The sequence below is a fragment of the Equus asinus genome, chromosome 29 (genome assembly GCF_041296235.1).
Source record: "Equus asinus isolate D_3611 breed Donkey chromosome 29, EquAss-T2T_v2, whole genome shotgun sequence".
Classification (NCBI taxonomy): domain Eukaryota; kingdom Metazoa; phylum Chordata; class Mammalia; order Perissodactyla; family Equidae; genus Equus; species Equus asinus.
This window is the reverse complement of record NC_091818.1, coordinates 31104378-31131773: the sequence shown is the minus strand read 5'-3', so window position 1 is coordinate 31131773 and position 27396 is coordinate 31104378. Positions and strand designations below refer to the sequence as shown.

Sequence of the window (27396 nt, the reverse complement as noted above, 5' to 3'; positions counted from 1 at the left end):
AATGACAAGATATGGTCACCTTAAGGCCTGAAATTACGGGCAAAATGGCTAATACCTCAAGACAAGGTTTTACATGACAGTTGAAAGTTCCAAGTATAAAACTAAATAACCACATTAGAGACCCACATTCAGGAAAGGTTGACATAGAGTTGGCTTCTCAATGTTTACACAAGGCAAACAGCATTTTTTGCACAAATATGAGCACTTAATCCTCAATATGCATGAGTCACAAGATGAAAAATACTACTCTCATATTTAAGGTGCTATCAACATCTGTATATGGGCTTTGCTGTAAGAATAAAATTATTTTTAAAATTAAGAAAAGCTTCACATTAAAAAACTAACGCTCAGAGATTGTTGTATCGCTGATGCAGAATGTAATTCATTTCAAAATGCAGAGTATTGTGCCCTACACGATGGCATTTAGTAGAAGAATCAGTATAAATATGCACAAAATGCACATCTTCCTGAGTTTTACACGGTTATTTTTGAATTAAAATCTGGTTACACACAGGCATATTTTAAACCGTCTTCCACAGGAAAAAAGATCTCACATATACTCAACACAAAATACTACAGAAGGCAATAACATTCTTCCAATTTAAAGAGAATGGAAGAAATTAAAAGTTTCTAACTTGAGAAAGTAGCCATAATAAACACTAAGAAATTATATGTGAAACTGAATTCATAATTTTAGGAGCAGAACAAAATTCACATACCTCCTCATAGAAGGGTCTACCTTAATTTTGGTAAACTTCACTATGCAAATGGCAATAGCAACATACCCTGTGGGACAGAGCCGAATTGCTTGCAAAACATTCATCTGATAACACAGATTTGGCTCTTAATCTTTAGGCACAAGACCCGGGAAAAATGCGTATCTCAACAGTGACCCCTAGTGACGAGTCTTAAAATGGCTGTCTCAAAAGAAATTGTTTAAGAATGAGAACAAGCAGAAAAACATTGACAAAACTAACACTCCCCAAACACCCTGACAATCGAGGACCAGATTAGGAGATGACTGAAAAAGACAGCTAACTCTGGCTTACAAGGAAGGGTAATCACAGAGAGAGAGGATGGAGGAGGAGGGCAGGGACACAGGAAGACAGCCTTTAGAATAGTTGCTACGTTCCCATCTTTGGAAACACCGAGAGCAAGCAAGCCCTTGCGTGTATCATCTCAGTCAGCTCGGACTTAGAACAACTCATCTCCCACCAACCCATTAATCAACCGTATTAACCAAGAGTCCATCTCAGTTCAGCGTGCTTTTGGCACGTTGGGACGGGATACAAAATAGCATCAGACAGGGTTCCCGACCTCAGGAAACTCACACAGCCAGGCACCGCTTAATGACGTTCCAGTCAACGACAACCCCGCACACGATGATGGTCCCACGAGATTAGAACCACTAGCCTAACTGTGTAGTAGGCTTTATCACGTGGGTTTGTGTAAGTGCACTCTGTGATGTTCACACAACGACTAGATCGCTTAACGACACATTCCTCAGAAAGTGTCGCATGACTGTAATACAATTAATTATATGAAGAAATTAGTAAATAATTTGCGACCTTTAACATACAAAACTAACTTTAAGCGAAAGAGTAAGAGACCCAGAAGCTGTGACGCCTACAATTGTAAAAGGAGGCTTGACAGAGAAGTGGAACTCGGCTGAGCCCAGGAGGGCTGTGAGGTGGAGGAAGTATCCACGCTGGTCATACCACCTTTCCTACCTGCCTGAGGAGTGCAATGCCACGACATCATTCCTTAACTATGAAAGGCCCTGACGACTATAAAGGTGAGAGGGACATCAATTTGCAGAACACAAAAATAATGTTTCTTTAGAGCGCCCGCAGTCCACCACATTTGAAATGAGCCCATAACAAGTAAGAAACAAGGAGAGGATGTGGCGGGGGCAAGGGCAAAGAGGCCACTGCAGAGCAGAAGGGAGGGGGCAAGGCAGCACAGGCGCTGTGGCAGGGCTGGGCCTGGGGAGAGAAGGTTCATCCATCTTCCTACCGCAGCATGCAGGGAGAAGAGGCTGGCTGGAGAATGCGGCCAGATCAGGGCAGGTTCTGAAAGGCAGGCAAAGAACGCGCCTTCCGCCAGATGTGTGGCATCACAGGGAAACTGGTGTTTCCAAAAGGAGAGTCTGGCAACAGAACCTCAGCTTTACTCTGAAACCAGTCCGTTGGGCCAGAAAGAACCTCTGTTGGGTTCCCAGATAGCACCTGCCCAGTCACACAAAAAGGCAGAGGAAAAGATTCACCTGCTACTCTGCCTCTCGTCTCCTTAAATACGTCAGGGCCACGTGTACATCTAGGGAAGCTGCTGCAGGCAGAGCGATTCCCCACTGACTCCACAAAAACCCATCAGCACTGCCCCAATCCCCCAGGTTCAAACTTACATAGTGTCCTTGCAGTAATGAGGTAGCCAGCCCTGGTGGACTAGAGGTTAAGATTTGGTGCTCTCACCGCCGCAGCCTGCGTTTGTTTTCCGGTCAGGGCTCCACACCTCCTGTCTCGTTGTCATACTGTGGCGGCCGCATGTTGCTGTGACGCTGAAAGCTCTGCCACTAGTATTTCAAATGCCAGTAGGGTCCCCCATGGTGGACAGGTTTCAGCAGAGCTTCCAGACTAGACAGACTAGGAAGAAGGACCTGGCCACCCACTTCCAAAAGAATTGGCCATGAAAACAGGAGTGGAGCACTGGCTGATACAGTGCCATAAGGTGAGGGGATGGAGTAAAAAGACCAGGCAGGGCTCCACTCTGCGGTCCACAGGGTCGCTGGGAGGCGGAATCCACTCCACAGCACCAACGACAACAATGATGAGCCTCTAATAGCGATGAGCTTGACAATTTTGAAATCTCTTTCATGAACCCTAATATAGAAAACTTCAAGAATTTCTGCTCACAAAATCTTGGGGGAATTTAAGGATCATCAGCGACTTTCAGCTTCCTCATGGCCTCACTTGTCCTGCAGAGTGGACCTGTCGATGTCAAAGCCACCAGCAGGGAAAGGAAGTCACCTCAGTGCCACAGTGAGACTCTGATGAGGTTCTGATGACCCCAAAGATACTGAGTCGAGTGCATGGAGCCAAAGAGTGTCCCCAAATCAGGTGCCAGTATGAGTGAGCCAGTCATTCCTTCCATTGTACGCAGTGGAAATGTCAGAGGGCAGTGTAACTGGCATACTAAGAGAAAGACACAAATAGTTCTCCAAGATCAAAGCAGTGCTGAGGGGTTTATCTTTTGAGTCCCAGTGGTTTTAATGTAGCTTTGTCAGGCAGTTCCTATTAAACACCACGGCAAGTGAAAGACACTGATTACAATAAAAAGTGACAGGAGGGTGTGCTCAGCCACTTACATTTAATGCATATTTATATTTCCATCAAATGGACATATTTACTATAAATACTTGAAAAACCATAGCAAAGTCATTCATTTAAATGCCAGAAAAATAGTAAAAGATGCTAATTTGACCTTAGTGGAACAGATCGGGTGTCACTGACACTACTCACAATGGCCTGAAACAGAATTTACCAAGACGATTAATTAGAGTTTACTGGATTAGGTCAAGACTGTCTCAAATGGAAAGAAAAAAAAAAAAACCAGGGAGGGAAGAAATAGGAAGTTTGGATCCATTCACAGCCAATCTCTTCAAAAGCAGATACAATTTAACTCCGTATTTATGCCTTTCTAAGTTGATCCCATATTATTTGCCTGGAGAAAGAAACTGATCCACCGGTTTCTGAGATTTCTACCTTCGTGCACATATAAAAAGAAATAAACTACAACTATCTGAAGGATTTTTTAAAGAACAGAGCAATTAATGATATAAAAGGAATAAAAATGGTTTGCCTTTTTGTACAAATGTACACTGTTTTCACTTTAATAATGACGTAGATCTAGCAATGGTGAGCTTGGCAATTAAGACATGCTTTTATAAACTACATGATGGGGAGCTTCAGAAATTCCGGGATCGTCCAGTTCACTCTTCAAAACGACCTCAAACCCACTCTGGGCTGGGGTTAGGGACTCAGTGGACAGGAGGACCATCTGCTACAAAAGCCACAAGTGTAGCAGCATATTACCTGTTACAAAAATGCCCAAATGTGACTGGTAGCCCACGCTTTCAGCATCTGGGGCCACCACTCCTCAAACATGACAATCAAGCCATTCTGCCTTTGCCTTGCAAACAGGCGCTTTTTGCTAAAAACGAACTAATCTGCCTGTCTCCTGCACATGAGGGGCCCTAACTGCCACTCTTAATTCTCAATAATCAACAGCTCGGTGACATTGCTTCGAGCTGTATATAATGCACACACACACACATAAATTCATGACACAAATCCCTCAACGTGACATTCTGCTCAATTTCACCAGACTCAGAGAGCTCCCTAACAAATTCTTGCCACATGATTAGAAAATCATTCAAGTCTGCAGGAAATATGGCAAGCACAAAGAAGTGACAGTCAATTAGGAAGGAGAAAGGAGAGTGGGGTCCCTGTCATTAAAATCTTTAAAGCCACAGCCCTAAGAATAAAATGGCCCATATCATTCACACAAGATATTCTTATAAAAACCATTATTAATTCTACCGTATCGTTAACTATACCATGGCACTACCAACGCCCCAGAGAATTTTTCTTGGAGACCAGACTCAAAAACTTGAAAAATACAGATGCAAATATATATACTTTATACAACTTTGCGAGTTTTTTCCCCTATCAACCATGGAAGAAACGCGTAAAACAGTTAAGTACTCCCCTTTTGAGGGGGAAGTATAGATGAAAGCCAAGAATTCTTATTAAGCTTTTTTTTTTTCGTGAAATACTAATGATTGGCCCAGCAGTTCAGGTCACTTGCAAAATGCACCGTCCCTGAATGGGGCCATTTCCAGAGAAACGACGTCATTCTCTTTCTTCAATTCACACACGATAGGAAAAAATCCTCAAAATAGAGCAAAGCACAAAATATTGAAGACAATGTGCTCCTATATCTTAATGTCACCAAAATAAATTTTAGGTTCCCCCAAATAATCATTTGTCATTACTATCTTTAAAGGAAACAAGAGAATCAGCAGCATCACTATATCACCTAAAAGGTGGAAACTGTGCAACGAATGATGACGGTAACTCACTTGTTAGCTTGTTGTGGCTGAGGACCAGTTGTGTGATGTGAGACAGGGAGACTGTAAAAGAAGAAAAAAAGAAAAATCACACAGTCAGTAAATGTATCCAAATTACACCTACACTCCTACAAGACAAAGTGCTAAATTCTTTTCGCAGGTGGAAGTGCTACCACTCCCCAAAATAGAAGCAAGGATTCATAGAACACTGTCTGTTAAATGTTAAACCAAATAAGAAAAGTCATGCAATTAACAGTGCAATTAGCAAAGCAAGTTAGAGCTAATGAGATTAATGTCACAGATCAAACATCAAAGGGCCAGCTAGCTCTGCTCAGAGACCTGGTCTGCTGGCCCAGCCTTAGTGACCCATGTCAATAACACGCGCTGGTCAGAAGAACCAGCCAAGAGTGTGGAGGGGCACAAAGCCCTGACCTGTGCAAAAACCCATCCCATCAAAACAGAAAGAGCACATGACAGAAGGCTGGCAGCACACGACCGCATCTACGTCCACTGTCGACCCAGAAATTCTTCTACACACTATCACATGATCAGAATTTTAAAAACCCAATTTTCCTCTAAAAATATTTTGGTTGACATTTCAAAGCACGTGCAGATTGCTTGCCAGTTTCAAACATTAGCATGAAGGTTTAATCTGCTGAACAAGATGAGCTTTGCTTAAAAGATGGTTTTTCCAACTCTAAAGGAGGAAAATAGTCACAGCTACACACATACACACACACACACACACAGAAAAACCCCTGAGAAAAAAGTGACCTGCCTTGCGTTTTGGATTCTAAAACTTCACTGTATGATCAGTATGATATATATACACACAACAATATATGTTTTACGTATATAATTATAATTTATATGTTAGTTAAGAAACATATTCAGACATTTTTCCAATATTCTTTCTATGAGAATATTACATTAATGTAAGAGAGCTTTTTCCTGAAGGGGATAAGAAGATAAAAACTTTCTCAAGAAGGGTCTCAGTGTTGGACCCCAGCATGCTTAGAAGAAAATGAGACTGTATCAATCTTGACCACAACTTTTGAGTATTTTTCTTTTTATTAATCATCACAAAGTTATAGAAAAGCTCAAAATACAGTATAAAGACCTGTTCTCCTGCCCTGAACCATTTTAGATTAAGCTGCTGGTCTCATGCCCCATAAATTTAGGATATTCCTACCAAAAAAAGGCATTCTCTTACATAGCCACAATTCAGCCATCACAATCAAAAACTTAACACAATACCTCATTACCATCGAATCCTCAGCCCTCATCCAAGTTTTGCCAAACGCTCCTACTATTTCTTTAAAAAAAGGATCCAGTTCAGAATCCACATTGCATGTAGCTACCAGGTCTCTCTAAGTCACCTCCAGTCTAAGTTTCTCTTTCTTTGACTTTCGTAACCTTGGCAATGATGAAACTTGCAGACCAGATTATTTTGTTTACGTCTTCCTTGTGGATTTGGCATTTGTTTATTCTTGACTAGCTTTAGGTTGAGCATCTTGGGCAGGAATATCAAAGAAATGCTGTTCTTCTCACTGCATCCTATGAGGTGGCACACGATTTCCATTTGGCCTGTCACTGATCATCTTCCCTTGACCACTTCTGTCTGCCCGGCTTCTCCACTGTCAATTTATTCTTTATCTCTTTATAATTAGTATTTGGTGGGGGGGATAGTGGGGATGAGGAGGGAGAACACTTTGAAACTATATAAACATCCTGCTTCTCACCGCACCTTCAATTTATTCGTGTGTTTCGTGGTCCTCAACCAGGGCAATTTTGACCCTCATGGGACATTTGGCAACGTCCAGAGACATTTTTGGTTATAACAACTGTGAGCACTGGAAAATCTAAACTTTCCTATGTGGCTTGCATTATACTTCTTTTGGACAGGACTGGTCTAAAGTAGTGGCATCCGGTAGGAGGGACCAGGGATGCTGCTAACCAACCCACAATGCACAAGGCAGCCCACCCACAACATCCCGTCTGAAAGGGCAATCGTGTTGCTGCTGAGAAACCAAGATGTATTTATTTATACTTGCGTAGCTTTGTGGATTCCTATTTTAGTCAATGGGTTATAAACAATCATTATTATTTATGTTGATGTTCACACTGCCCCTGATTTGGCTGGGGGAGCCCATCGAAGCTGGCTACTAAGTCCTTTTGACACATCCCCATGGTTTTTTGAGCAATTCCTTACTTTCTGGCACAAGATATTCGAGTTCGTCCTGTACTTCTGCCACTGCCCTGGAATCAGCCATTTCTCCAATGACTTCTGATTCCCTTTTGCAGAAAATGGTATTTATAAGCTAAAATCTGGGCACTAGATATCTCGGGGTCAGTATTCTCAGTCCCTCTCAGTGGCCAGAGCTAGAGAATAAACACACACACATCCCTATATTGATTTCACTATGTACATTACTGAAAACCATGAGTCCACACCAACATATCCAATTCCAATACACTGCCACACGATTCATGCCTGTTTCCTGCCTTTCCATATCTGTAACTCCCTTCTCTAACAGCAAGAACTCTGGCTTCCTTTATCTTCAACCTACTTACTTACGTAATCAATACTTCTATATATAACTGCATAAAACACAGCTCTCTTACAGCTAGACTGGGACAGCTCCATGCACAGCTTCAGGGACCCCCGGAAGCCTGGTACTGATTCTCGGTCAAGATGAGCACGAGCACCCTAGCCAGAGACGTGTAATACTCAGTTTAAAGCTGAGAACGACCTGGAGCACCCACGGCCAGCTTGTTCACGTTTGGAGATGTGTAGATTGACGGCTTACATCTGACTACAGGGTGTATGACCAGTCAGGCATAAAACACACTGCTGAGCATTTCTGTCCAGCCTCTCCGGAACCCCAGATTCCTCACATGTGTCTTGATGGCTCATCTCTGGAAACGAAGTATGTCCTGAACAATGAAGAAATGACACCTGGGGGTCACCAGTGAGCCTCTCGGGCCCCTGATACTGGCTGTGCTTTCTTGCTCTTCCTAAACCATGCCCTGTGCCTATTAAATCCTAACACGAGGAGGCTCTGTGGAATCTTCTGAGTCCTTCCATCAGGGTGAACTGATGCAGTATGGTGAACGATGCAGGAACCAACCTCCCCACACGCCCTCCTCCTACCTGGACACCCGCCCTCTCGGCTCAGACTCACCCTCCCCTCCTCGCCTGCGCCCTCCACAGCGACGCCCTCCTCACCCTCGGACCTCCCAAGCCAGGCTCCCCCACCCTGCACAGATGCCCAACTCACCCCACTCAGGTTCCCACACCCTACTCTAGGCCACTACGCAACCCCCAAACCCTGAGCACCTCTTTCTGTCCCACTTGCTGGCTTTGGACTGAACTACTGGGGAAGGGGGAATGAGAAAGACAAATGGAAAGAGAGCACTTTTGTGGTTTTTAAAACAACCACAATGGCAGCGTCTCACAGGATGTTTAAGATTTTAGATATTACAGAACATCTCAGACTTTTTATTTCTAAGAGTTAAGATTTCTTGTCCACCAAATAAAGCATTCCTCTACCTCTCAGGTGTACAGTCTGATATAGGAAAAAAACACCCTCAAAGAGTTGCCCTCGTACCAAAGCAAATGAAACAGATTCATAGCTGTATGAATTAAGAGTAAGGTCAGCTTCATGTGAGAGCAAACCACAAATAACAAGAGTTACACAAAACAGGAGTTTCTCTCTCACTTACACACAGGCAGTCCAAAGGTTCCTGATATCTTGTTGCCCAACCATCCACACTGCATGGATCCTACCTCATGGTCCAAGATGGCTGCCTGAGCTTAGTCACCATGCCTGCATTCCCCTCAGGAAGATGCAAAGGAAAAAGAAGTCTTCCTCCTTTAGAATGCTTCTAAGAAGTGGCACGTGGCACTTCCACTTGCAAGCAATTAATCAAAACTTTGTAGCACAGAGACGTCTAGCTGCAAGGGAGGCAGGGAAATGCAGTTTGTGTTCCAGGTGACCATGTGCCAGCTAGAAATTCAGGGTTTTATTACGGAGAAAGATGACGCAAACACAAACTGGAAGACTACGAGTAGCCTCTCACACTAGCAGACCACTCCATCTGTCACAGAAGGTCATTCTGATTACAGAAGAAAACTGACAATCCTATCGCCCCCTGCCTTAATTTTTCCTAAAATATTACAGCTAATTAGAAAAACAAAAACTTTTGCTCTTCTCCCATCTAACGTTCACAATGAAAGATTTAATCAGAGAAAGCTAGTTCTTTTCAATCACTTCACGTTGTGCCCTTTCAACAAGCATTTAGAAGGAGAGAAAGTGATGAAATTTGAAAGTTTTTTTTTTTTTAATAGAGAAGAGAAATTCAGAATTGCTGCTTCACCCGTTCACAGCACTGGAATGTATTTTCCTTTCTCACTATTGTTACAGGGCTGCATGCTAACAATAGGTAAGAGGAGAAAAATTAGAGTAAAAAAGAAAAAGTTCATAGAAGATCTTTGAAGGAATATTTAGGGCAATAAAGGACTGAAGGCCGGGTCTCTGGGGAGGGCAATTAGGCTGGGCAGGATCAAAATCACAGAATGAATCAAAGCCTGGTACAGGCAAAGACCAAGGAGTGACAGATGCATTTATCCGACCCGCCACTCCCTTCCACTCGGCAATGGTGAGTTCATTCTGAGTCTTGTATGGAAACTGTGCTGCTAAGAAAGGGGAGAAAAGGTCTACCAAAATAGAATGGATTATTTAAAAATACAAAAGCCCCCCTAGTCAAACATGTTGGGAAAATTGAGCAGGCTGTCCCCCTCCTGACCTGCCCTGCGGCCTTAATCACACGCTAGGAGACCCTCCACCATGTGAATAACATGCTCTGATGGTCCAGCCCACCATAATTGTCGAGAATGAGCAGCGCCACAACCGTGAGAGCACACTTGTATTAAAATTCCTACAGCAATATTAAACTATGCTTTACCCAGGCATTTTCAAAGCAGAATCTATTTCAAAAGTCCGTTAAACAGCTAAGAAGTGTGTTGACACACACGGTCAAATGTTATGGTGCCTTGGCTATTATTTGGCCTCTAGCCTTTAGAATGATATTTTGGTGAACACTGTATCAGGCCAACAGGAACAGTGGGAAAACAAAATCATTGGGAGGGAGGTGTTTTGTAGGGGAGGGTGGAGACGGGGTGAGGCTGCTGGCGGTGGACCTATGATTTATGATCGTTTGTTCTCTAGCCAAGAAGGGAATGATAGGAAAACGCTCAAAAAGGAACTGGTTGGTTCAATAATTTCACAAGAAAGACAATCAAGAACTCATGGGGGCACTCACTGACTGGACACTCACTGAGCATGCTCAGAGTGCCAATAGTTTCTACCTTGGAGATTCCCTTAGAAGTAATGTCGACTATACATCCTGGATAGCCTGGGACAGTCCTGGATGATGCCTAGTTTGGATGACAAACTACAGAGTCACTCAATTTAGAGAGCAAAGAACATGTACCAAAATCCCAAAATGTAAGACATAAAAGGATCATGGATACAAGAGAAGTCTATTGGAAGGGATAATGGCAGTTCAGAAGGAGATGTTAGTTCCTGGAAGATGACACATCCAAAAATTCTTTAGGGCAGAGGACACAATGCACTGAAGCAGGACGTGAAGGACATATGGAAGCTGGAGAGTATGGAAGCAATTCCAGACTTCTTTGAGCAAATAGATGGAAAATAGGGAAGATACAGGACTGGAGGGGGCAGGTAGTGTTTTAATGGAACAAATCCAGAAAAATCAAAGGACTAACTAAACACTACAAGAAAAAGAATCACCATTTCTAGATAATACATGGGAGCAATTATTATTATTTTTAAAAGGTTCAGTTTCCCCCTTCTTCTTCAGCATAAAGTAGGCAGCACGAAAGAAGAAAAATCAGCATGATGAAATTCTCAGTACCAACAGATGACATTATAGACTTGTTTCCAAAATAAGCCAACATATCACAATGATGTAGCACACTGGAAACTGTCTCTACAGTCTCCATTTTGGCAAATTAGAAAGTAAATTATTCCTTTGGTAGCACTTCCAAGAAGGTAAAAAGTTTCAGCTTCACAGCGTGACATTTATATCCAGAGACGAACACACGGCCAGGAGGAGACAAGGGGAATCATATGGGACTTGAAAGTTTCTGCAATCTTGTCACAGGTCGGAATGGGCCACCCTTGGGTTCCAAATGAAAGGTCTGTAATGCTCGTCACAAAAACTGGACTGGGACCACCAGTTCATTTTACAGACTGTGTTCCGAATGGAAGCAACCAGAAAAATGTTGCTATCATGAGAAGGCACATGGTTTACCCCTTTATGACAGTTCCTGTATCAAGTATCGCCATGTTCGAAGACCCATCATATGTCCTGGGATATTCAAAGAGGGCCACCTTGTTTGACAACCCCAGGGGGCACCATTCAAATTCTGTGCCACTCTACAGATTACATTGCAAACAGCATCCTCTGTTAACTGAATTCCTCTCAAAGTTGTAGACCAAAAAAGAAGAATTAATTTGAACTTAAAATACAGGATGGTCCAAATGGTTTTTCCATTTTGGCTCCCCACTAAGCTAGAAACAGCAACAGCCCTAAATAACCCTGATTCAGAGACTCCACAGGGATGTGGGAGCCGGCCAGATGTCAGCACCAGGAAGCCAGGCTGACCCATTTGGGTTTTGTGTCTCCAGGATGCATGATTAAAATGCCTGCCCATGTCGCATGGCTGGAGTTATTTCACCCCTGGTAGCAGGCTACAGATTCAGATCTTCTTAAATATGTGGCTTTGGACAATATATTAAAGCAGAGACAGACAATAAAATGTTTGATACCAAAATATAATACAAATATCATATTCATCAACACACCCAGAATCATAAACAGACTTCTTTTGAATTTTGTTCATAATATAAAACTTCAAAGAAAAATCACCATGGTATGAAAGCTTTCCTTTATTTCACAATTAATTATTGTGGAGAACTGGAAGTTCATTAGTAGCAAGTTTTCAAAATTGGCTACTTGACTGAATTCTCCTATTTGCAGATAAAGGGTCCATCAACTGTACTTAACTGCTCTTTCATTCAACAGAAAGCAATTTATCATACGTGACTGCTGGGAGCCGTGGCTACATCATTTGATCGGCTGTTTGACAGGGTCCATCCGATTAACGCCGAGGGGTGCAGGGTCGCCCCTTGGTGAAGAATAACTAGCCAGCCCCTCACATAGTTCTGAAACCTGTGCTGCTTCTAATTGCCCTTCATTCCTTTTCCTTTCTTAACCTCCAGTTTTCAATCCTTTGGGTGGCTGCTTGGAAGGCACTACCTCCTGGGAAAATTAGATATAGTAAGAGAATGTGACCACCTGCAGGTAACTTTCAAGATATTTTTCAGTTAATTATTGGAGGAGCACACAGTCCCATTTGAGACAAGCAGAAAGGAATCCTGCCCAGATAAGATGTCGAATTAGGTTTATGGCCTCCATCTGGTTAATGTTTCCTTCTCCCTCCAGTTCTTTGTCTAAAAATATATGCATCGTCCTTCTAAGTTTGCTGGTTAATTGGATGATCAAGAAGTATCTATATATTATTCTTGACCTTCTGCTTTCTGTTAAAATGTTATAGAGGTTTTCTCCTAAAAGCAATAAATAATAAATAATTGGTGAGTAGAAGGGCCGAGGGGTGCAAGAATGCCCCTCGGTGAAGGATGGCTGGCTGACACCCCTGATATTTTCTGAATTATATGCATGCTTTCTATCAAGGTTATGTGTATACTTATTTCTCTTTTTTATTCCTGAAGATATATACTTTAGCTTAGCTTTTCAGCCCTTTACTTTACTAACAAAGTGATACTTTCTCCGGCAGTGTACTTAAGGGACCGTTAGCTCTACAATCTAAAAGACAAAGGAATGCTTCCACCCCCTAAAGGGCGCGCAAAAGTAAAGATGTTTAACTGCCCGCTGAGAATGCAGATAGCCCTGGGGATAAGACACCCTGGAGTCGCCTTTTGTTCCCATTAACCATCTACACTAATGGCGTAAATGATTGAGGGAGGCAGGGATGGCTCCACCAGGTTGCAACCAGACGGACTGCTGTCCTGTCCGGAGGCCTGGACCTTCTCTCTTTGATTTAACTTTACCATGAATTACAACAGACGCCTAGGTACCTATCTCCTTTAGCTTAGAGACAACAAACACTAGTTAATTGCTGAGAAGACTACCATTAACCTTATGCTCTATAGAATAGAATGCTAATAAATATTCTTGTGCTCGTTTTTTACTTCCTTATTTCTCTGAGAATATATGTAGAACTATTTCTGTACTAATCCTGAAAAATATATAAACGACACTGGTGCACAGTAAAGTCGGACTTGCTAACACCAACCCAAGTCTCACGTCCCCCTTATTTTCCCCTCTTTGCGCCGATGCCGTCCATCCCTCAGGAACCTGGACTCCGCCGGGGCAGGACCCCGGCACGTGACCACTGGAAAAAAGTGATAACTCTTTCTATACGTAAAAAAGGGCAGAGAATTCATGTGGGTTGAGAACCCCCAATGAGCTGCTCACTGACTAGGGGCTTTGCATCCACCAGGACATTAGGTCAAAAGATCCTAGACACAGGGTACTGTGTTACTAAAAACGTGGAGCCCACATCGTTCCTGTCTGAACACCTCCCTTTAAAGTCTCTCCTTCCAAAAAAAGACAAAGAAAAATTCTATTTCTGAAGATGTCTGAAGAATTAAAGAGAAAAATATAGTAAGCCACCTACAGTATGCAGTCATTAACCGCTCTAGATTTGTAAGTAGGATGGCATTAACAAATGCTCAGTGAATTAGGACTGTTTTGCAAGGCACTGTACTTTGTTGGTGATGCGGTAGATGAGTGAGACACAGTTACTGCCCCCAAGGAGCTTACTCTGTAATAACAAGGGGATGCAATTAATAAGGAAAAGGTGGCCCAGAGAGGTAAGGTGATTTTTCTAAGGTTCCACAGACCACCAGCATGAGAACCGAGAGTCCAACCAAGGTTCCCGGATTCCAGATCTGGAGCTTCTTTCCAAATTGGGAAAATAATATTCATATCTGGAACGGAGAGCTCTTTTCAAGATGCTGGAAATTCCTATCATAACAAAAAGAGGATAAACCTGAACGCAAAAATTCCTTTCTCTCTTGAATAAAATATGACAGTTACGTAAAGTGACTCAAAGCAAAGAAAAGGGAGTTTCAAGCAGTGTGAGACCCAGACTGTAATCCCACGAGATCCTGAAAAATATCACGGGATTTTTCTGGAGCACAAATTCCTCATCTTGAAAATGAAAGGCTGAATTAAATTATCTGATGCTACAAAACAAAGAAAATAGAAAAGATAAGAAAGAACTAGTATTTATGGAATGCCTACTACATCAATATGCTCTGCTGGGCACTGTATAGACATCCCCTAGAATCAAAAATGATAAAACAAAATAAAGTAATAACAATAGCTGATGTTTACTAAATCCTTAAAACGTGGCTGGCACAGATCCAAGAACTGTATCCCCTCAACCATTCCTCACAATAACCCTACATGGTAGTACTGTGATTAACCACCACCCTCCCAGTTTTAGCTGAGAAAAATGAAGCACAGAGAGGTTAAGTAACCTGCTCATGGCTGCAGAGCTGGTAAGCAGAGAGAACCCTTTCAAAGCTGTTTCCAAATAAGAAGCTGATTAATTCTGAGCCTATTTTTTTACTGGCCCCAAAAACAAAGAAAATATCTACAAATGGCCAATTGTATGCCATTTTAAGATGTCCAAAAGAAAAAAAGAAGTCTGAGGTCATAGGTTCATTTTTTTCTGCAAAATGAAGACACGGGTAGTACCAAATGTGCATGCTTTCCATTTCAGACAACATGGGGTATTCTCAACTTCCATGGATCCCTAGCGATAAACAAGGCAGCCAGGTGAGGCAGAGGCACTCTCTTTTCTTCCCAGGGTCCAATGGCAGACATTTCCGACTCCTCACTTCTCTCGAGCAGTGGTTCTCTGCCTCCACCTCAACCTTCCTCCACACTTCTTATCCTCAACCCAAGAGCCCCACATGTCCCGGCAAAGGCAAGTCCCTCTTGAGAAGCAGGAAGAACTGGAATCCTAGACCAGCTGCCTACACAGAGCCAGGTGGCTCTCAGAGTTCAGAGTCATAAATCCTTCAAGAGTCACTAAATATTTGAGGACCAGTGTACCACCTGCTCTCACCTACACCAAAGATAAGATTTGGTCTGATGGGCAGCTCATCGGCATTTTCCCATGGGCTTTCAGCTTCTCTCCCCACATCATCCCTTATCCTGACTTCCAAGTGCTGCCTCCTCCAGTCCAGGATAACTAGTCTCCTGCACTGACACTCGTCATCAGCTGCCCTCTAGGTCAAACTTGGGCATGTTTTTTCTGACCACCTACAGGGTCTCCCTAGATCTCCCCAGCATGATGTCTGTTCCCATCATCCTACTCCAGCCTCTTCCATCTGCCTCTCTCCTCTCAAGACATAGATCCAGCAAACACAGGTGCCCCAGACAGCATCCACAGATCCTTGCCTCCACTCCTCAGCCCAAAGGCCATTAGGCTCTTACCCCCAAACCTCCTGCCCCACCAGAGCTCCCACCACGAGATCTTCAAAACAGCCTGTGCCAGCTGACAGGGATCCCGGCAGGCTCAGAATACACAGCTCCTGCCCCCCCAACCAGTGGCAGCAGGTGAAATCTGCGACCAGATACTCTCACTATGCGAAGGCACAAATCCACCCCATCACACAGTATGAAGAGGTATATTAATACTCCAGACCAGACAGAAAAAGACAAAACACCCAGAAATCCATCCCGAAGGCACACAAATCTATAATCTAAATGACAGGGAACTCAAAACAGCCATCACAAAAAAGCTCAATGAGTTACAGAAGAACTCAGAAAGACAGTCCAATGAAATCAATAACAAAATTAATGAACAGAGGGAAGTCTTCACAAAAGAAAGTGAAACTATAAAGAAAAACCAATCAGAAATGCTGGAGATGAAAAACACAATGAACGAGATAAAGGAAAATCTGGAGTCCTTAAAAAACAGAGCTGATATTTTGGAGGACAGAATTAGCAATTTAGAAGATAGGAATATAGAAATGCTTCAGATGGAAGACAGAGAACTACGACTAAAAAAAAAGGAAGATATACTTCAAGAAATATCTGACTCAGTTGGGAAATGCAACATAAGGATTACAGGTACTCAAGAAAGAGAAGAAAAGAATGGAGCAGAAAGCTTGTTCAAAGAAATAATAGCTGAGAACTTTGCAGACCTGTTAAAGGAGCTGGAATTACAAGTAAAATAAGCTAACAAATCTCCTAAATATATCAATGTAAAAAGACCTACTGCAAGGCACATAGCAGCAAAACTGGCAAAAGTAAAGGACAAACAAAAAATATTAAGAGCAGCAAGGCAGAAGAAAATAACCTACAAAGAAACCTGTGTCAGACTTTCACCATATTTCTCAGCAGAAACCTTACAGGCTAGGAGAGAGTAGAACGGTATATTCAAAATTCAGAAAGACAAAAACTTTCAGCCAGGAATACTCTATCCAGTAAAAATATCCTTCACATATGATGGAGAAATAAAAACTTTTCCAGATAAACAAAAGCTGAGGGAGTTCATCTCCACACGACCCCCCGCCCCCCAACACACACACATGAAAAGGAATGATCAAGAAGGCCCGTATACCTGGAAAAAAAAAAAAAGAAAGGGTTTACAAAGCCTCAAGCAAGGAGATAAATAGGCAGACAAAATCAGAAAATTGCAACTTTCTATCAGAACAGATTAGCAAACAATTATAACATAAAAGGAAGGAAAACATAAAGAATGAATATAATCATTTCACTTTAACCACAAACTCACAAGACAAAACAGAATAATTTGGGACAGCAATAACTTACAAGGGGAAGAGGATAGGGATGGAAGCTGCTTAGACTAAGGAAATAAGAGGCTATCAGAGAACGGACTATTTCATCTACGAGAGCTTTCATACAAATCTCACAGTAACCACTAAACAAAAAACCAGAACAGAGACAGTAAGGATAAATAAAGAGAAAACTAAGAAAACCATCATAGACAGCCACCAAACTGAACTGGCAGTCCAAATACATGGGACAAAAATCAAAGGAAACACAGAACAACCAGAAAATAAGTGATAAAATGGAAGCATTAAGCCATCATATATCAATAATCACTCTAAATGCAAACAGATTGAATTCCCCAATCAAAAGACACAGAGTGGCTGCATGGATTAAAAAACAAGACCCAACAATATGCTGCCTCCAGGAAACACATCTCAGCTCCAACGACAAACACAAGCTTAGAGTGAAGGGATAGAAGATGACACTCCAAGCTAAGGGCAAACAAAAGAAAGCAGGTACTGCCATACTTATATCAGAAACAGTAGACTTCAAGATAAAATCGACAAGGAGAGACAAAAAGGGGCAGTATATAATGATAAAAGGGACAGTCCACCAAGAAGACATAACACTTATAAATATATATGCACCTAAGACAGGAACACCAAAGTACATAAAGCAATTATTAATTGACCTAAAAGGAGATATTAACAGCAACACAATAATAGTAGGGGACCTTAATACCCCACTTTCATCCACAGATAGCTCAACCAGACAGAAAGTCAACAAGGAAATAGTGGAACTAAATTAAAAACTACACGAGATGGACTCAGTAGATATATACAGAACACTCCATCCAAAATCAGCAGAATACACATTCTTCTCAAGTGCACATGGAACATTCTCAAAGACAGACCATATGTTGGAAAACAAGGAAAGCCTCAACAAATTTAAGAAGATTGAAATCATATCAAGCATCTTTTACAACCTATGAAACTAGAAATCAACTACAAGAAAAAAACTGGGAAAGTGACAAACACATGGAGACTAAACAACATGCTATTGAGCAACCAATGGGTTACTGAAGAAATTAAAGGAGAAATCAAAAAATATCTGGAGACAAATGAAAGTGAAAATACACCATACCAACTTATATTGGATGAAGCAAAAGCCATGCTGAGGGAAATCATAGCAATTCAGGCTCACTGTAACGAGCAGGAAAATCTCAAATAAGCAACTTTAAAGGACACCTAACAGAACTAGAAAAAGAAGAACAAACAAAGCCCAAGGTCAGCAGAAGCAGGGAAATAATAAACATCACAGCAGAAATAAATGAATTGAAAGCAAAAAACAGTAGGAAGGATCCATGAAACCAAGAGCTGGTTCTCTGAGAAGACAAAAAAATTGACAAACTCTTTGCCACACTCACTAAGAAAAAAAGAGAGGAGGCTCAAATAAATAAAATTAGAAATGAAAGAGGAGACTTACAACGGATACCACAGAAATACAAAGGATGATAAGAGAATACTACGAAAAACCTATGCCAACAAATTGGACAACCTAGAGGAAATGGATAAATTCTTAGCCTCATACAACCTCCCAAAACCAAATCAAGAAGAAATGGAGAATCTGAATAGATCAATCACAAGCAAAGAGATTGAAACAGTAATCAAAAACCTCCCAAAAAATAAAAGCCCAGGACCAGATGGTTTCTGTGGAGAATTCTAGCAAACACTCCAAGAAGATTTAGTACCCATCCTTCTCAAACTATTCCAAAACATTGAAGAAGACAGAATACTTGCTAACACATTTTACAAGGCCAACATCACCCTAATCCCAAAGCCAGACAAGCACAACACAAAGAAGGGAAATTACAGGCAAATATCACTGATGAATATAGATACAAAAACCCTCAACAAAATATTGGCAAACCGAATACAGCAATACATCAAAAAGATCATACACCACAATCAAGTGGGATTTATACCAGGGACACAGGGATGGTTCAACATCCACAAATCAATCAATGTGATACACGACATTACAAAATGAGGAATGAAAACCACATGACCATCTCAACAGATGTTGAGAAAGCATTTGACAAGATCCAACAGCCATTTACAATAAAACTCTTGGGCCAGCCCCATGGCCAAGTGGTTAAGTTCATATGCTCTGCTTCAGCAGCCCTAGGTTCACCAGTTCAGATCCTAGGTGCAGACCCACACACCACTCACCAAGCCATGCTGTGGCAGCATCCCACATAGAAGAACCAGAATGACTTACAACTAAGATATACAACTATGTACTGGGGCTTTGGTGAGCAAAAGAAAAAAGAGGAAGATGGGCAACAGATGTTAGCATTCCCCTGAGAACAGGAACAAGAGAGCAGTGCCCACTCTCACCATTCCTATTCAACATAGTACTGGAAGTTTTTGCCAGAGTAATTACGCAAGAAAAAGAAAGAAAAGGTACCCAAATTGGCAAGGAAGAAGCAAACGCTCACTGTTTGCAGACGACATGATTTTACATACAGAAAACCCTAAAAATCCATTGGAAAACTGTTAGAAATAATCAACATTTACAAATCAACTTACACAAATCAGTTGCATTTCTATAGTCTAATAAGGAACTAACAGAAAGAGAACTCAAGAATACAATCTCATTTGCAATCACAACAAAAAGAATAAAATATTTAGGAATAGATCTAACCAAGGAGGTGAAAGACTTATACCTGAAAACTGTATGACATTACTGAAAGAAATCGATGATGACATAAAGAAATGGAAAGACATTCCACGCTCATGGAATGGAAGAATAAATAGAGTTAAAATGTCCATACTACCTAAAGCAATCTACAGATTCAACACTATCCCATTCTGAATCCCAATGACATTCTTCACAGAAATAGAACAAAGAATCCTAAAATCCATATGGGGCAACAAAAGACCTTGAATAGCTAAAGCAATTCTGAGAAAAAAGAACAAAGCTGGAGGCAGCACAATCCCTGACTCCAAACTATACTACAAAGCTACAGTAATCAAAACAGCATGGTACTGGCACAAAAACAGACGCAGAGATCAATGGAACAGAATTGAAAGCCCAGAAATAAAACCGCACATCTACAGACAGCTAATCTTTGACAAAGGAGTCAAGAACATACAATAGAGAAAGGAAAGTCTCTTCAACAAATGGTGTTGGGAAAACTTGACAGCCACATGCAAAAGAATGGAAGTAGACCATTATCTTTCACCATACACAAAAATTAACTCAAAATGGATTAAAGACTTGAACGTAAGACATGAAACCATAAAACTCCTAGAAGAAAATATAGGAAGTACACTCTTGGACATCAGTCTTAGAAGGATCTTTTCAAATACCATGTCTACTTGGACAAGAGAAGCAAATGGGACTTCATCAGACTAAAGACCTCCCGTAAGGCAAAGGAAACCATGAACAAAATGAAAAGACAATCCACCAATTGGGAGAAAATATTTGCAAATCATATATCCAACAATGGTGAATCTCTAAAATATATAAAGAACTCAACAACAAAAAAACAAACAACCCGATAAAAAAAAGAGCAGAGGATATGAACAGACATTTTCCAAGGAAGATGTACAGATGGTCAGTAGTCACACGAAAAGGTGTTCAACATCACTAATCATCAGGGAGATACAAATCAAAACTACAATGAGATATGACCTCACACCTGTCAGAATGGCTATAATTACCAAGACAAAAAAACAACAAATGTTGGAGGTGGTGTGGAGAAAAGGGAACCCTCATCCACTGCTTGTGGGAATGCAAACTGGTGCAGCAACTATGGAAAACAATACGGAGATTTCTCAAAAAACTAACAATAGAAATACCATATGATCCAGCTATCCCACTACTGGGTATTTATCCAAAGAACTTGAAATCAACAATTCAAAGAGACTGACGCACCCCTCTGTTCACTGCAGCATTATTCACAACAGCCAAGATGTGGAAGCAACCCAAGTGCCCCTCAACTGATAATGGATAAAGAAGATGTGGTGTATATACACAGTGGAATACTACTCAGCCATAAAAAAGACAAAGTCGTCTCATTTGCAACAACATGGATGGAAATTGAAGGTATTAGGCTAAGCAAAATAAGCCAGACAGAGAAAGACAAATACATGATTTCACTCATATGTGGAAGATAAACAAACACATGGACAAAGAGAACAGATTAGTGGTTACCAGGGGAAAGGAGGTTGGGGGGTGGGCACAAGGGGTAAAGGGGCACATATATATGGTGACTAACAAATAAGAACGTACAGCTGAAATTTCACAATGTTATAAATAACTGTGAATTCAATAAAATAAAACAAAAAACAGCCTTGTCTCAGCTTCACAAGTGCAAAATTTCCTAATGACTAATTTCATGACCATCATTTTTCGAGTACTTACTCCACACCAGATACAACACGGACATCATCCTTTATTTGAGGAGCAGCGTATTTTCCCATTTTACCAATGAGGAAACTGACACCCAGAGACGCCAGCTGATCTTTCCAAGGACTTATTAATAAACACCAAAGTTGGGATAATTAGTAAAGACTGTGACTCCCAAGTCTGTGCTTTGAGCCATAACATTATCCTGGCTCCTGATATCAACCCTTCAACCACTGAGGCATCAAAAAAAACACCCAAACAGGAAGCATTGTGACAATGTCTCTCTCCTTCTGTGGAAGGTCTAAGACTCTAAGTGGAAAAGAAACGATGGCAGACAGGGAGAGGACAGAAGGTTTCACCCGATTTCCTCTCATCCACTGAAGAGGGTGGAGCAGGTGCTGGGCCCCTGGCTAACATGACCTTGTCCAGCTTCCCCTCCAGAGACAAGGAACAGATTGTCCCCTGGAGCCCCCAGAGCAAGCAGCCTTACCAACACCTTCATCTTGGACTTCTGGCTTCCAGAACCATGAGAGAACAAATTCCCATTGTCTTAAGCCACACAGGTTGTGGTCATTTGTTACAACAGGCACAGAAAACGAATACACCCAGACTTAAAGAAAAAGTAAAAAATCTTTTCAGCCTCCAGGAAAAAAGACTAAATGTTTACAGAGAAAAGAAAATTAGATTATCCTCAGACTTTTGCACAGCAATGCTTTATGCAGAAGAAAATAGAATAACAAATGTACAAGACCCCAGGAAACACATTGTGAGTCTTTACATCCAGTAAGGCTGACTTTCAAGAAAAAACGACACAAACTTCCACCTATCATCAATGTGCAGCAACTCCAGTGGTATTACGCTCTTGACCTTTCCTGAGGAATCCACCACAATGTAAGCTTCCATCTAAATAATGGGAGGAATCCTGACCTAAGGACTGGTGATGAGCATCAAGAATACAGCTCCCTGTATGGTGGGTTCTTCCCAAGGGAACTTGAGTGGAAGCGACATGTGCCACTTCCAGACTGAGACCCTCAGGGCAGTGGGTTTGCTCCCCCACTCCACCATTTTGGTGGGTCTCTTGTGCGTGTAGCTTCACCACTGACTTTAATCATCACCATTTCATCGCTAACAGTGAAAACTTTCGAAAACCTCACAACAGCCACATCTGTGTGGCAGAGCAAGACGTGGGAGGTAGACAAGCTGGGAGACCCCACAGCTCAGGCTCCCAACATGCAGGCCAGAAGACAGAGGTGCGCGTAGCAGAACAGGAAGCCCAGTGACCAACTCCTGTATCTGCTACATTAAAAACCAAGTCTGAGGGGCTGGCCCCGTGGCCGAGCGGTTAAGTTCGCGCGCTCCGCTGCAGGCGGCCCAGTGTTTCGTTGGTTCGAATCCTGGGCGCGGACATGGCACTGCTCATCAAACCACGCTGAGGCAGCGTCCCACATGCCACAACTAGAAGAACCCACAACGAAGAATACACAACTATGTACCGGGGGGCTTTGGGGAGAAAAAGGAAAAAATAAAATCTTTAAAAAAAAAAAAACAAAAAAAACCAAGTCTGAGTGAGTGCTGGGAAGATGGGGCAGGCACGGCCGCACATTTTAGGAATCTTGACCCCCACATAAAAATAGAGTAGCCAGATAGCAATCAAAGATCCAAGGACACAACTCACAACTAATCTAGGAATAAAGTGTCCCCATAAACTCCCGAATACAAGTGCCTGGGGAGAACCAACAAAGGACCAACATGACATCAGCATCTGTGGTGAAAGCAGAGAGAAATAAAATGGCGCCTCACCAGCCTCAGAAGAGAGAACCCCAAAAGAGCCAAGCCAAGTTACCGGAAACCCCTAGTATCTCCGAATGTGACCGTCTTTGGGGACAGGACTTTAAAAGGTGATGGAGGTAAAATGAGGCTGCTGAGGTGGCCCTAATCCAAGCCAACTGTGTCCTGATGAGAACAGGAATGTGGACACACAGACGAAAGACACAGCGAGAAGGCAGCCGTCTGCAAGCCAAGGAGAGGCCTCAGGGAACCCAAGCCTGCTGACACTTTGGTCTTGGAATTCCAGCCTCCAAAATGGTGAGAAACACATGTGTGTTGTTGAAGCCCCCCAGTCTGGGGTATTTTGTTTGGCAGCCCGAGCAAACTAGTTAATAAATAACATTATACTATCATTTGTCTCTTTGGCTTCACCGACACCTCAAATCTAAAATACTGTCTTACATTATTAAGCATCTGGTGAAATCTGGCCGAAGGGGACACTGCGAATTCTCTTTCGCCCCCATCTGTTGTGGGAAACACGCTGACAGACCAGCACCCCTCCATTCAGGAGCCCCTGAGCCTCCAGCAGAAGCTTCAGACCCGCAAGGCAGTTATGAAACAGCTAATGTCGAAGATGCTTTGGATCATAACAGAGGGGAGGTTTCTTTGACGGTGAGCTTCACAGATAAATTACCATAAAGGAGGCTCTCTCTTTACCCGAAGGAGGCGCTGTGAGGAAGGCGGAAGGAAGCACCTACCGAGGCAGCAGCAGCTGAGGGGGCATGTGATGGTGAGGCTCAACACTGACCCCTGCTGGCCAGGCGCTGGATCTGCATGGAATGTTCCTCAGCCACATTGTTCTGCCATCTTTTACTTTAAAAAATAAAAAACAGACCAACCTGTGCAAACTCGCTATTCAAAGAAGTAACAGGCCTTGATGTGATGTAAAAAAATCACCTTTAGTTTCTTGCTTTAGAAAAGTGGATCTCATATATCTAGATCGGGTTTTCTTTAAAGTGGGTTCACATAAATTTATGAAAGAATACAGGGTCTGGTTTTCAACTATTATCCACATCAATTCTAGCACCAACTACTGCAATTAAAAGCTGGCTATCACGGCAAAGCAGTGGGTGTTATGGTGTCTAACGGTGAAAAACCACTTCAGATCCATTAATTTTCTTAACACAGCAAATATTAATTTATCACTGGATAATTTAGAGATTCAATATGGTAGAAACTCCCAGAAAGATCCTTAGATAGTGCCCATGATAAAAAAAAATACATTCAATAAACAGCTATTGAATGACATATAGTATTTTAATTATTAGTTGAAAAACTGCCAAGTTTTTAATTCCTGCCATTCTCAACAGACACAAGCACGTTACAACTAAAATCCTGTGACATGCCCTGCTGTCCTCCCAGCTACCTCCCCACACTGCCGATGGCTCTGAACTTGCCCTGTGAGGCAACCGTTTCTCCTCCTGACCCTGTCACACTGGGCATGCCCATCCAACTTCGCCCGGGAATTCTGAATCAGGAGAGGAATGAGGCACTGGGGGCCCAGAGACGATGAAACAGTGGGACACACAGGCAAAGGCTACCGGGGAAGTGCCATGCCCAAGAATTCCAACAACTAAAGAGACGTTGTTCTGCATTTTTTACACAATCATAGACAAAAAAGATTTTAAAATACTAACAATAGTGAATATTAAGACTAATGTGCGATGCTGCAGACTGAACGTCTGTGTCCCCCCCAAAATTCACACAGTGAAATCTAATCCCCATGTGATGGTATGAGGAGGTGGGGTCTTTGGGGGGTGACGAGATCATGAGGGTGGAGCCCTCATGAATGGGATTCGTGCCCTTATAAAGAGACCCTGCAGAGCTGCCACTCTCCTTGTTGAGGACACAGCAAAATGATGCTGTCTGTGAACCAGGAAGTGGAACTTCACCAGACACGGAATCTGCCAGTGCCTTGATCTTGGACTTTCAGCTTCCAGAACGGTGAGAAATAAATGTCTGTTGTTTCTAAGCCACCCAGTCTGCAGTATTCTGTGACAGCAGCCCAAACGGATTAAGACACTCCAGATGGTATACTGGGCACTTTACAATCCACAGCAATTCTGAGGTAGCTAATGTTATAGACAAGAAACCTGAGGCACCAAGAGGTTAAGTGACCTGCCTAAGGTTACACAGCTAGTAACACAAGAGCTACTTACAAGAAAGAAGCCATGGCTGACTGGAGCAGAAATGTGGAATGATGGAAAAATAACAGAAGGTCATTATTAGTTCAGTTACACCAAAGGGGTCACAAGTTTTCTTTATGTTTATTTCCTATCTGGATGCAACATTTTCAGTTTTTACCCTGTCCTAAAATCAAAAATTGAAAACTGAACACTTCTAGGACGTTCCTGATGGGTACAGACTGCTTTCCCTCTGGGAAGGTGGGGAGGAGTCTGTGGAACGAAGACAGTGGATGCTCCCTCTCCAGGGCCACACTTTCTACCCTAGCTCACCTGAATTCTTAACCAAAAGCAATAGCATCCTTCAATAAACTTCTCCCAAGCACAATGCCAAGTGCAGAGATAACAGAGCTGTGCACACCAGGCCAGACAGGATGCTGGGTTAAAACTGAAGATTGCGGGGGGCCAGCCCAGTGATGCAGCAGTTAAGTTCGCATGTCCCGCTTTGGCAGCCTAGGGTTTGCTGGTTCGGATCCCGGTTGCGGACATGGCACCATTTGTTAAGCCATGCTGTGACACACATCCCACATATAAAGCAGAGGAAGATGGGCATGGATGTTAGCTCAGGGTCAGTCTTCCCCAGGAAAAAGCAGAGGATTGGCGGCAGATGTTGGCTTAGAGCTGATCTTCCTCAAAAAAGAACAAAAAAAACCCTGAGGATTGAGGAAGCTTCTCAGAGGTGGCACAAGAAGGGAGTCATGTGGATAGACAAGTCATTCTTTCTTTCAACAAGCGTTCATTGACAAGGCGGGGGAGGAGGTGAGCTGGAGAGAGAAAAGGGAAAAAGATTCCCAGGCCAAGATATCGCACGTTTAGAGACACAACGGTGGACCTATACACACAACTTAGGAGTAGTAAAAAAAAATAAAAGGTCTTAATAAAGCTAAAAAGACCCAGTCTTGCAGCTCTTTTATCTTTTCCCCAAAGACAGCCCAACCGGGTGACCACTTCCAGGCTTCAAAAGGCTTCTGGAACAGCCCTCCCTGATAACCCATGACTGTGTGTGTCAACTATTTTGCATGGTCCTTTAGAAAGACCACTCCCTGGGAGGCAGGTTATTTTTCTGTTTTAAGGTTTATTTGAAAGATATTTCAGTCTAACCTGACAAAAGAAAACTGATAAAGGTTTGACCGCCCAGAGGGCAATAAACCTGAAGAGATTAAAAAGTCACAGAAGACTTAAGTAAAAGAAATGACAGAAGTCTCCCAGGCTACTGATGGGACACTGGTCAAGCGGAGGCTGCCTGCAGGACCTTCAAAAGCAACTTTATCACCCAGGTGAGGAGAGTGATGCTCTGAGACAGAATGTGTGTGTGGATTACATGCCATGTAGGAAACAAACAAAGGAAAAGAAAGAAACTGAAGAGTCATTTCAAAGAAACAGTAATCCAAATCAACAATAACAACAACAAGCAAACATATAGATACAGGGATTAGATTGGTGGTTACAGAGGGGAGGAGAGGAGAGAGGAGGGGAAAGGGGTGACTAGGCACACGTGTATGGTGGTGGATGGTAATTAGTCTTTGGGTGGTGAGCATGATGTAGTCTACACAGAAATTGAAATATAATGATGTACCTCCGAAATTTATGTTATAAACCAAGGTTACTTCCATAAAAAAATAAATAAAAAAGAAGAACCCTAGGCAAAAATGCCAGGCAGTCCAGGTTCTCATAAGCCACAAAGAAAATATTAGCATACGACACAAAAGCCTCAGCCAGTCTAACAATCCACGCTCTTCTCGGTTCAGGCCATGGACGAGGCTGGACCTGGTTCCCGAGGCTCGTGGGGCTCTATGCGGGTATTCGTGTTCACAGCGAAACTTCACTGTGCGCTCATCATTAGCAGCAGGTGCGGTGCTGAGCAAGCAGCTGACACGCATCAGGGCACTTAGCACAAAACCAGCCCTACGAACGTGG

At 42.4% G+C, this 27396-nt stretch overlaps 1 protein-coding gene across 3 annotated transcripts in view; it reads right to left on the bottom strand.

The window, feature by feature from the left end:
- Window positions 1-27396, bottom strand: part of RSU1 (Ras suppressor protein 1) — a 308922-nt gene that overhangs the window by 277556 nt on the left and 3970 nt on the right. For all 3 annotated transcript variants that reach the window (XR_011499323.1, XM_014841718.3, XM_044762148.2), the window contains exon 3: window positions 5141-5191. Coding sequence is in view for 2 of the 3 variants with exons in the window: in XM_014841718.3 (XP_014697204.1) it covers window positions 5141-5191 (51 nt within the window). In the remaining variant the exon portion in view is untranslated. The remainder of the gene's footprint in view (window positions 1-5140; window positions 5192-27396) is intronic.